This window comes from Mauremys reevesii, linkage group 1 (assembly GCF_016161935.1).
Source record: "Mauremys reevesii isolate NIE-2019 linkage group 1, ASM1616193v1, whole genome shotgun sequence".
NCBI lineage: Eukaryota > Metazoa > Chordata > Testudines > Geoemydidae > Mauremys > Mauremys reevesii.
In genome coordinates this window covers 31,319,837-31,332,632 of record NC_052623.1, presented here as the reverse complement: position 1 = coordinate 31,332,632, position 12,796 = coordinate 31,319,837, and the positions used below count along the sequence as shown (strand labels likewise).

General features: G+C 42.4%; 1 protein-coding gene across 8 annotated transcripts in view; it reads right to left on the bottom strand.

The window, feature by feature from the left end:
- The window catches only part of FAT3 (FAT atypical cadherin 3), a 573,356-nt gene that overhangs the window by 296,552 nt on the left and 264,008 nt on the right, over nucleotides 1-12,796 (bottom strand). For all 8 annotated transcript variants that reach the window (XM_039539405.1, XM_039539428.1, XM_039539433.1 and 5 more), the window contains exon 3: nucleotides 12,250-12,564. In XM_039539405.1, the coding sequence (XP_039395339.1) occupies nucleotides 12,250-12,564 (315 nt within the window). The remainder of the gene's footprint in view (nucleotides 1-12,249; nucleotides 12,565-12,796) is intronic.

The following is a 12,796-nucleotide window of genomic DNA, read 5'->3' as shown; positions in this document are numbered from 1 at the left end:
GGGTCACTTTATTTAGGTACTAAAGTTTAGGTACCCATATTTAAAATGTTGGCCTCATTTTCTTCCTAAACAGATTTCCACAGAAGGGACCACTGTGATCATTTAGTCTGACCTCCTGCATAACACAGGCCACAGAATGTCTCCAAAATAATTCCTAGAGCTTTTAGAAAAATATCCAATCTTGATGAAAAATTGTCAGTTATGGAGAATCCACCACAACCATTGATAACTATTGTTCCAATAGTTAATTAATCTTACCATTAAAAATTTACACCTTATTTCCAGCCTGAAATTGTCTAGTTTCAAATACCAGCCATTGGACTGTGTTACACTTTTCTCTGCTAGATTGAAGAAACCATTATTAAATATTTGTCCCCCATGTAGGTGCTGATAAACTATCAAGTCACCCCTTAACCTTCTCTTTGTTAAGATAAATAGATTGAGTTTGTTGAGTCTATCACTATAACTATTAGGCATTGTTTCTAATGCTTTAATCATTCTTGTGGCTCTTCTCTGAACCCTCTCCAATTTATCAACATCCTTCTTGAATTGTGGGCATCAGAATTGGACAGGGCTGCCCAGAGGATTCAGGGGGCCTGAGGCAAAGCAATTTCGGGGGCCCGAATACTATAGAATACTATATTCTCGTGGGGGCCCCTGCAGGGCCCGGGGCCTGGGGCAAATTGCCCCACTTGCCCTCCCCCCCCATCCCCACCCCCCGGGCAGCCCTGGAACTGGACACAGTATTTCCGCAGAAGTTGCACCAGTGACAAATACAGAGGTAAAATAACCTCTCTACTGCTACTTGAGATCCATCCCAGGATCTCTTTAGCCCCTTTGGCCACAGTATTGTACTGAAAGTTCAAGTTCACTTAAGTATGCACCATGACCCCCAAATCTTTTTCAGAGTCACTCCTTCCCAGAATGGAATCATAGATATGTACTCATGGCCTCCAGTCTTTGTTTCTTGATGTATATATTTGCAGTTAGCCATACTAAAATGTATATTGTTTGCTTGCATCAAGTTTACCAAGAGATGCAGATTGCTCTGAATCAGGGACCTGTTCTCTTCATTATTTACCACTCCCCCATTTTTTGTGTCTTCTCCAAACTTTATCAGTAATGATTTTATGTTTTCTCCCAGGTCACTGATAAAAATGTTACATAGCATAGGGCCAAGAACTGATCCCTGGGGGACTCCACAGGAAACACACTCAATGGCAATGTCCCATTTACAATTACATTTTGAGAATTATCAGTTAACCAGAACTTAATCCATTTAATGTATGCCATGTTAATTTTATATTGTTCTAGTTTTTAAAATCAAAATGTCATGCAGTAATGTCAAACCCCTTACACAATTGTAAGTATCCTATGTCAACACTATTATGTTTATCAACCAAACTTGTCATCTCATCAAAAAAAGATAAAGTGAGTCTGAGGGCTTGGCTACACTTACAAATTTGCAGCGCTGCAGCAGGGTGTGAAAACACACCCTCTCCAGCGCTGCAAATTGCGGCGCTGCAAAGCGCCAGTGTGGTCAAAGCCCCCGCGCTGGGAGCGCGGCTCCCAGCGCTGTCCGTTATTCCCCACAGGGAGGTGGAGTACGGACAGCGCTGGGAGAGCTCTCTCCCAGCGCTGGCGCTTTGACTACACTTAGCGCGGCAGCGCTTTGAAGTGCTAAGTGTAGCCACAGCCTGAGAGGATCTATTTTCCATAAATCCATGTAGATCTGCATTAATTACATAACCCTCTGTGAGGGGGCTTAACCCCCCATCACCTGTAAGTTAAGAGATAAATAAAGGATATTCGCTCACCCACCTGGTCTCTTTATTGTGCATTTAAACAGTATGGTAGAGGGAGCCATACAATAATATGGCTAGGATCTCAGTTGACACAAACTGGTGTAAGATCCATTGATTTCAATGGAACTGTGCTGTTTTACATGAGCTGAGGATCTGTCCCAGAACAGACACATTTTTACAAACATGTTCCATGATTCCTTCCACCTGGAAGAAGAAAGTATATGACCTTGGGGGATGAGTGTAAGAAAAAGGTATCAGGACTAATTTTGTCCTCAGTTACAGTTGCAGATACACAATACGTCACTATAGAAGGAAGTGCCCATTCTAAGAGAACATAAGAGAAATTTTTATGGCAAATGAGAGAAAGCACAAAATGTTATTCCTAATGTTTGTGTTGGACTGTTTTAGTAATGACATTGTACTGTTTATTGATCAGTGAAGGGACAAGCTAAACGTAAATTAAGTGACTGACTGGAAAGTGGTAGCAATTAAACCCCCCCACGAACGCTGGCTGGTCTAGCATTGGAACACTCAGAGTTCTGTCCTTAGTCCCCCCGGGATCCCTTATCTCTGCGAGAACTCAGCTGCTCACATGGCTTCTATATTATCTATATGCCTATAATCCTCAAAATCTATCTCCCTACCCGCTGATTCCTATTCTGAGCTGCAGTCTTGCATCACGGACAAGTGCATCATTCTTGTAGGATGTTTTTTGGTTTTGTTTTCGTTTCCCTGCTATTATTTATAATAGTTTAGGACATGAAGTGAAGACTACCTTACTGATATAGATCTTTAAAAAAAATTATACTGGCAAATGTTTAGCATGCCTGTGCCTCAGTAATAAAATTTTGCCATTATAGTATATAGTGTCTTTTATCCAATGACCTCAATTATGCCTCTGTCTCTGATAACAATTCAATGAATATTATTCTGTAACTTCTGAGTGTATAACAGACCTAATTACTAACCCTGAATATCAGTGGGAGGTGAATGACTGGGTATGCAGTAGATCAAAGTGGTTGCTTGACCAGTTTTGACTAATCATAGTGTCTTGAAAAGTTACGAATAAGGAAATGATACTGAAAGACAAGACAGCATTTTAGAACTAAGCTGATAACCAACATGGAGTTGAAAAGGAGAGATTCTAGCTTTTGCTAACCTTTTGAACAGGGTAAGGTAATTGACATCATCTACAATAATTTAGATTCATAGGGAACTATTACCAAATTTTCACACAACAAACTGCTCTAAGATCCAAGTTCAGTATGGGCACGAAGATAAAAGGAAATTATTTAACTGCATGGAAGTATTCGGGAGGGGGAGGGGTCCTAGAATTTGGATCACTACTCTTCCTTCTTGAAAGGGACTGATCCAAAGCCCAGTTGAAGTAAACGAAAACACTTCCATTGACTCAATGAGATCTGGCTCTAAAGGTCTGATTCTACCAACCTCATTCCTGTTGAACAGCAACTTCCTCTGTGAACAATACGAGCCTATCTGGCTATATCATACCAGACTTTTTAAGCAGAATTCCCCACTGAAGCAATATTCTCCTTAAAAGCTGATGGTACAATTCATGAACGATGGTCCAATGAATGGTCCAATGAAATCAATCAGGACTCTCACGGAGTGTACTACTACTCAACAGGAACAAAAGCGGCATCACTGAGGCTTAAATGAATGTAAAATGTTCCGTAAGCCAGTTAAAATGTGCTGATTACAGAAAAATGAAGCTGGCAATTACAATAACAGCAGAGCTGTTGGTAATATTTAAAAAAGAGAGGCCCCTGCTCTCAGGAACTTCCAGCAAGCTGAACTGCCTCTGATGTTTAACAAAACAAAACTCAATCAGCATAAAACTACTCTAATCAGAGGAGACTGAAATGTTTTATTTATTATTGTATTAAAAGCAGAATTACATTAGCACCATCTGAGATCAGGGCAGCACTGTGCTTGGTGTTACACACAAAGACTAGGAGCCGGTTTATTCCCTGAAGAGATTTCAGTCAATAGACAGACAAAGGGTAAAAAGGGAGGCAGGGGAGTGAAGTATCTTGACTAAAAATCATACAGTAGGTGGGAAGTCAAGCTGGGAACAGACCCCCAAGGCTCATAACTCCCGCTCCAGTGTCCTAGCTACTAGATCACACTCTGATTCACTCTAGGGAGGCTGGAGATGCATCTTGCTGCCTCAGCAAATGGCCACATATTTTTAAAATAGCTGTCATTTAGATAGAACTTTTCACCTTCGGAACACTTAATGACAATTAAGTCTGACCACAGTCACACGAGGTAGGTAAATACCATTCCCGTTTGCAAAAATTGGGAAAGGGGGAAGGTATATGGCTAGCTCAAAACCAAAACCTGGATTGGCATGGAGGACTTACCTGGAGACATACTATAGGGAATAACCTGCATCGGCATGGAGATGGACTTGATGATTTATGTCTTTTCCATTTGCTATGTTTGTAGGTACACCTCTACCTCGATATAACGCTGTCCTCGGGAGCCAAAAAATCTTACCGCGTTATAGGTGAAACCGTGTTATATCGAACTTGATTTGATCCGCTGGAGCGCACAGCCCCCTCCCCCTCGGAGCGCTGCTTTACCACGTTATATCCGAATTTGTGTTATATCGGGTGGCGTTATAACAGAGTAGAGGTGTATTTGCCTTGAGGCAGGGCCTGTGCCTAGTGTGCATGTACAGTGTCCCTAGCAGGTACTACAACAAATAATATTGATCTAAGGAGGTTATACTGTAGAAAAATAGCTAACTGTTCTATGGAAACCTGTGTACTTTGGACTAGACTGTGCAGCCCTTAGTCATGTTGATGAGCAGTTATACAAGTAGTCTCAGTGACTGGAAGAGGAAGGATGATTCTCTTCTTTGGGCACTAGCCAGAAACCTGGGTTCAATTCCCTACTCTACTACAGACTTCTTGGGTGACTCTGGGCAAGTCACTTCATCGCTCTATGCCTCAGTTTCCCATTCTGAATGTAGCACTCAAAAAGCTACATAGACTTTTTTTCCTCTTGGAGAGAGATGAGGTTAGAGTTGCTACTAGTCACAACTGAAAAAATTAAGCCATAAGAATAGCAAGACCTTTATTCATGAGGCTTATAAAGTGCCAGTCCAGAAGAGGTTTACTTGAAACTTTAATGGAATGCAGAATGTCACCCCTACTTTCAGATGGGACTTATGAAGGCATTTGTGAATGTTTTCAAGTCACAAAGAGACAATACAAGTTGCTTATTCTTGCAGAAATGATGGGCATATGAAATAGCTTCCAAACAATCTAGAGCAACAAAAGCACCCAAGTAATTTAAACATCTATTAGGTCTTATTGATCCAGTGTCCATTTAAAAAAAAAAAAAAAAAAAGGAGGTCTCTGTAAAAATAGCTTCACGTAAACATTTCTTACGATCTTGCATTGCTTGTAACTACTCCATAGATTAGGGGATTTATAAACTGAATTGATCAACCACATACAGTATGTTACCACAATGCAGTACTCCGGTCCTAACCAGGTCAACTTGGGTCTGATCTTCCAAGGTACTGAATGCTTCCTGGTTGGAGCTGAGGGCCCTCAACTCCCAATGACATTAGCACCTCCCAGAGAGCTCTCAGCACCGTACAGGATTAGACCCGCTTCCCAGGGCAGTTCTGCATCACTCTCAGATGATTCCCACTAGCTGCAGACTGAAGCAGTGATGACAAGCTCTGGGAAGCTCCACACTCAATCCCGGAAAAGCCACCACAGGGCTGGGTCTTTAAGGGGCAAGCAAATAAAATTTACTAAAGGATCCCAAGAGAGCTTCACTGTCTACATATATTGGAATGACTCACCACGGAAACGCCACTTCTTCTGGGTTGAAATGAGGCAATCGTTGAACAGCATCTAGCTACACTCCTCAGGAGTATAGGATATGTGAATAATATTATATCCAGCTGAAACTGGAGGGGGAATTTAGATTGACAGAATTTAGAAGAAGTGGGAGTGTAGAGGAAAGGGGGGGCTGCGAAAATGGGAACCATCGTGTGTAAGGCCTGTTTCGATATAGCACAGCAAATCAGATATCCTGCTTCTGGCTAAGCTAGACCATATGCCCACTGCTTCAGATGGTGGCAAAGAACAATTTAGGCTCATAATACGCCTCAGCAATTGCCCAAAACTCTTCATGGTGGGTCGGAGGCATTTTATCTTGGTCCCAGCAATTAGAGTATGGCCTTCATTAACCCTATACTAGCTTGCATAGTCATAGAATTAACCGAGCCTCTCTCGAAATCTGTCTGCAGTATTTGAAAAGCCAGGTACTGCCACACCCAAGAAGCACTACTCTAAAAAAAAAAGCACTGGGTTATATGTATCATTTCCAATTATATTAATGAATCTGGTTTTACAATGTAAGCACACATTAATTTGGGAGTGTTGTTGGTCAGGCATTGTTAAATCAAATGGAAAACAGTAAACTGTGCTTGTAACACACCAGGCAACCTAGGGACAAATTTAACTCACAGACACATCAGTATAAATCTGGAGTGACTCCATTAAAATCAATAGTTAATTTGGATTTACACTGGTGTGAAAGACAGCCGAATTTGCCTGCAATCATGTTAGTTAAAATATGTCTTAATATAATCTGCATTAGACTGAACAGAAGCCTATTGGGTTTGTCCAACGTATCCTCTCCCCAAAAAAGTAATGGTTTGAATTAAAATTCATAATTTCATTCAGAGCACTAAAAAGTAATAAATCAGTGCAGTAAATTACTGCTATGCTGCGCTGTGAAATTAACACCTACATACATGAAATAAAAATAAGAATTTATGGCCCTAATCAATCATTTTTTTATAACTCCATCGTCTGTCTTATTTATCTTCTTCCACCATCCTCTCCCAGATAATTGATGCCAGCTTCAGCGCTAACTGTTCAGCATGGCCACAGAATATCCAAGTTTTCTTCCATCACAGCACTACTAGCAGTGGTTAGAATTCAGCAAGCCTGAGAATTCATGCAACACTCGGATTCTTCTGTTTTCATCTCTTCCACCCGGTGATTTTTATATCTCTATATAGGCACATACAAATAATACATACACATCTCATCAGTTCATGCTGTTTATTTAGCTACTCCATGTTCAGTGTCAGAGTAAGAGGGAGCCCTCCCCTCTGCATGGAGGTCAAGCCAAGAAGGCAAACCTGCATGTGGGTGTGATGAGACTAGCCATGAAAAAGGATGACGCTATGCGTAAAAATTTTTAAAGTGCTTACGTGACTTAGAAGCCATTTAAAAAAAGTTACTTAGGCAGTTAGGAACATTAATGCTTAAGGGCCAGATTTACCAATGTACTTAGTAACCTAAATTGATAGGTTTTTCTAACGCTCCTGTCTGCATCTTTAGGGGCCTAAATCCCTATGCAAGTCTGGCCCGAAGTCACTTCTGAAAATAAGACTAAGGGCCAGATTTTTAAAGATATTTAGGTGCCTAAAGATGCAGATAGCCCCCAAATTAGATTTTCAAAAGTGTCTAGGTGCCTAACTGAAATTGGAATCAATGGGAGTTAAGTGCTAAGGTGCTTTTGAAAATTTTACCCTATATCATCTTCATACATATGCAATCGCCCTTGCTGAGCAACACTAACAATGGAAACACCTAAGTTACCATTTTAAGTACAGTAGGTGTCTACCAAACAAACAAGTGTAAACACACGTTTCCTTATTGTGACTACAACCATACTGCAGCCACCATTTGTCCTTTCCTATTTGAAGTGCACTTCTAGCCACAAAAAAAAGGACAATATCGAATTTAAACACCCCTTGCACAATAAATCAGGGAAAGTCAGAGATGTCCTGTTGGACTTGCTAAATTAAGCGAACACTATTCATTGTTCTACAGGAAAAGGCAACCTTTAATAGCTCCCTGAAAGAGAGCACAGTTGATTTATGGTTTCATACCACTCATGTACTACATTATCTACTTGGTGCCTGTACTTATGCATATCAGCTCATCACAGAAAGTACAATTCTGCCCACCGGATGCCACTTAGCTATACATTATAACAAAATCTAGGATATGAAAGGAGGAACCTATATGTAAGGAAGCATTTGCACCACAATGTCTGCTGTGCTAGAGAGCTCAGGGATGATGGTAGGATGTTCTGACAGCTTCTTCTTGTCTTTCTCCTCTCAGATGTAGAAACAAGAGGTACTGGAGCCAGTTCTGACACCCACACAAAAACACATACCCCAGAACAGTAGGATTGCCAACTTTCTAATCGCACAAAAACAAACACCCCTACCCCAACTCCCCGCCCCATATCCAAGCCCAGCGGCACAGCAGGGCTCAGACAGGCAGGCTGCCTGCATTCCGTGGCCGGTGGCCCCATGCCGCTCCCGGAAATGGTCTCTGCGCACCCCTGGCATGGGGGAGGCAGCTCCATGTGATGCCCCTGCCCCAGGCAGTGCACGGAGACCCGCTGCCCACCTCCCCCAAAGGGGCACGCAGAGACGTGCCAGCAGCAGCACAGCAGGGCTAAGGTGGCTCCCTGCCTGCGGTGCCTCCCTCTACGCCGCGCTGCTCCACTCCCGGAAGAGCCCAGCATGCCCCTGTGGCCCCGGGGGGATGGTGTCTCTCTGCGTTGCCCCTGCCCCGAGCGCCGAATCCACAGCTCCCATTGCCTGCCCCCCCACAGCCTAGGAGCCGCTGCCAGAGGGGTGTGCCTGTCGCTTTGGGAGCCACACCGACGAAGTTAAGCACCACCCCACCGACCCCTGCCGCACCCCAAGCCCCTGCCCCAGTCCAGAGCCCGCACCCAAACTCCCTCCCAGAGCCCGACCCCCGCACGCACTCCTGCATCCCAACCCCCTACCCCAATCAAGGTACCTCACTTTATTTTCATTTACTTCCTATTACTTATAATATAGGAGGAGGAAGAAAAAAAGAATGAAAAAAAAGGTGGAGATAAGAGAGGATGTTCTTTTTCTTGGCTGAGTCCTGAGGATGGGGCCCCCGAAAATGAAGCTGTGCACAGGGGCCCACAAATGCTAAATCCGCCCCTGGTTAAGGAACAAATATTTAAAGGTGTTGAGGTGTCTAAGGATGCAGGTAGACACCGCATGGGATTTTCAAAAATGCCCAGGCACCTAACTCCCATTGATTTCAACAGGAGTTAAGAGCTTAGGCACTTGGAAAATCCCTCTAGGCATCTATCTGCATACTGAGGCAGCACCAAAATACCCTTAAAAAAATCTCACCTTAAGTCACTTGCCAAAAGCCTGCGGCACAGCCAAGAATGAAACCCAGATCTCCAGCATCCCAGTGGCATGCCCTCACCAGAGGGTGATACACTATGGTGTTGAATATATGATAAACTATGGTGTAATATAAACACATGGATAGATACTGCAAACCCATCCCATCAACACTATAGAAATGTATACAACTGGTATGAGCACTGAAGAGGATGAAGGCAAGCTTAGGAGAAAGAGAAGGTGGAAAACCTTGTCATTTATGAATTGGTGAACTGAGTGTATACAAACAGCACTATAAAATGGACCAGCCAGAAGTGATTCTTTGGAAATACCATACAAACTGCACCCAACAAAGCCAGGGATTTGTTGAATTTATTATTTGTGTGCAAGAACACTCAATGGACTCCTGTCCATGCCAGCGTGGTCCTAAATGGGACACCACTTTAATTTTTACTCACAAAGCCTGACTAGTCATAGATGAAAGATGACCGACTGTTGACATTACTTAAAATTTTAGAACTGAATTGATCCCCGTGGCACAGATGAATAGTCTCATTCTGAGGCAGAAACACCCAGAACACCACTTACCTATACTATCATCGCTACATCGCCACCTGTGACATATCTGGGTTCACATTAAACATATTAAGCTTTATTTATTGTACAGCATGCTGCAACATTTAAGTCTGCCTTGCAAAGCACTACATAAATTACAGATTGCTGAACGTCGGATAGCACATAAAGCCAGCATTCCACACAAAAATCTAAGACTAATCTCTTCTGTACATGCTGGAAAATGATAAATATATTTCTTAATTACTAGAAAACATCAGAACTGTGAACCTGTTTCTTATAAAAATCGTATCAGTAAGAAAAGAATGTGGTTCGAGAGAGGTTTAAAAGTAGCTTGGGCAGCTAGCTGAAGGCTACTTTCTAAAGCTAACACTGTATGTTTCTCTCTCAGCTTTGAGTCTCCCACTTCCCATTGCTGTCACCGAGAACTGTGCTGCTAAAACCCACAGCACTTTGATAATTTATGAGACTGTGATTCCAATCCCGGGCTTTAAAATTGGAAACCTTCCTTCTCAGCACCACAGAACCACTGTGCACATATGCCATCAATCCATCCACAGAAGAACTTGGGGGGGCGGAGGGAGGAGAGGCATTCCACGCAGTTTTCAGTGTTTTCCATTTTATTTCTCTTTAAGTAAGCTGCACAAAAGGAGCAGATTAATCCCACATGTACTCAATCCTTCACAAATCATACACTAGCCAGAAGGTTCCCATAGCACAATAAGGTCCCTCCTGAGCTACTGAAATAAACATTAAATATTAAAAATCTTACTTGCCGTCAGCACTAGAAGCTCTGAGAGTTTCAAGTGCTCAAGAGGGGAATGGCTGAAGCCTCTATGTTCCAGCCATGTAACAGTTTTACCTCATAAAACTAAGCAAAGCAAGCTTCAAATTAAACTCCCTACCGAAAAGAATACAGGCACCTTGTGAGGGGAAAAAGTCCTGGTTCCCTGACCAAGGGAGCTTTTATAGTGAATATGACTATTATTTGTATTACTGTAGTCTTGTTGCTGGACCTGGACTGTCTTGTTCTAGGTGTTGTATAAAAACAGACCAAAGAGATGGTCCATGCTCCAATAAGCTTGACATCGAAGGAAGTGCAGTTGCACTGAACTGGCTGTGCTGAAAGATTTGGGGAGCCAATGCAGGAGAAGCACATGCATTATTACAACCCAGATCACCTGGGGCTCCTTTCACAATGGGAATTTGGGGGTAGGGCCAACCCTCCTCTTCCATCCCTTATCATGGGAAGGAGTGTGATTGGGGCTTTAGGCTGTGTATCTGCAGCAGACTCAGCGACAGCACTGATTAAAGCCAGTCTGCAGGGCCATGTCTGAAAAGAAGTCCGCCAATTCTTTTACCACATTTAGTAGATGGGCTGCCTAGCCAAATACTGAAAGTTATTTACCCCGTTATTACTCACAACTAATTGTATTTGCCTTTGACTGTGCATACACCTTCTCTTTTTCCTCCTGTTCCTTTTGAAAGCTAATAGATGTATGTCTTTTAAAAAAAATGTAAATTGAGGTTTATTTAAAAGCAGTGCAGGAGCTCTGAAATATCCCACCACCTCCTTGGCTACAGAATATGCTGTCAGGTCCACATCAAGTTGAGGAGGTTTGCAAGGCAGATAATGGATGGTAGACAGCTTGATAAACACAGCATTTTGCCATTTTGCTGCAGCATACAGGTATGCATGCAGGATAACATTAGTGGTCTCAGACTCAACCACCTATTACACTCTTTACTGTTTCCGAGTGTTAATTCTTGATCTTCCAGCTAAGGTGTGGTATTTATAGCACCCTTATTCAGCAAAACTTTAAAGCACATGCATAGTCCCGCTGAAGTCAATAAGTGAGTGCTCAAGTGCTCTGCTGAACTGGGGCCCAGGTGAGCTAATAGGTGACTGCAGTGCAGCTCAGAAGAATAGCCAGACAGACAGCATCATATCTGTAACATGTCACACATATGCCCAGAACCCCAGCTGGTATAAATCTGTGTAGATTTAATTTAAGGCCCAAGAGACCATTAGATCATGTAGTTTGATCTCCTGTACAATACATGCCATAAAACTGCATCCAGTTAACTCTTGTATTGAGTCCAATAATTTGCGTTTGACAAATGTTGACTTCAACAGGGCTACAACCAAATTACAACAGATGGGAATTTGTCCCATAAACAACAACAGCTCTAACGCACTGGTAAATCTTCCCTAGCAGCATTAAGTGTATTTAGTACAGCAAAGCCCTATCCCTTCGGGTAAAGTTGATTGGTAATATTGAAAGCTATGAAAAGATGAGTAAGAAAAAGATCACCATAACGGCACAAAGAAAATATTATTTGTGTTGCATCATCCGCCAGTGCAGATGTTTATAGGCACAAAGGTGTACACAACAGTATCACAATCCTTACACAAAGGCTATGGTTACTGCCATGCTATTTAATCAACTGTGAAACTGGAACTTGACTGTTGGGAAAAAAAATAATCAACAATTTTCCCAAAACAGCCACACACAAAAACAGCTTCAGAAGAGTCCAATGCAGGAGACACGCAAAGAAAAGCAGCTCTGTACAAAATCCGTATTAACCAAGAAACAGAAAGTAGTAGTATCTCATTACCTGTTTTTGGATTGATAGCGAAGAAGTTCTGAGGGTTTCCACTTGTAATCCTGTAGGTCAGTTTTTCACTGGTGCTGGAGTCGGGATCTTGGGCATGGATGTGAATGACGGATACATCCTTAGGGGAGTTTTCCATGACAGCCGGATAATAAATGGGTTCAGAGGTCAGAGGGGCATTGTCATTCACATCTTCAACTTCAACATAGACCTCGATGGTGGCATAAAGTGGGACAACACCACGATCAGTCGCATACACTGTTAGCCAATAGGATTTGGTTGTCTCTCGGTCAAGGACATCTGCAGTATAGATAACTCCTGCAGGAAACAGAGTAAGCACAGTACTGTGGGTTACTCAAAAACAACAGAGATAATAAAAGGCACGTCTTCACCTAGTGTTTAGAAGGAGAGTACAGTGCAAATGTATAAAACGTATCAATCGCAAAAAATTACCAAATCATTAAATATGCACATGGACACAATGACAACAGAAATCTATCCTTAGCCATCTGTTCTCAAACCCTGCTCAACAACTCCACCCTAAGAAAAA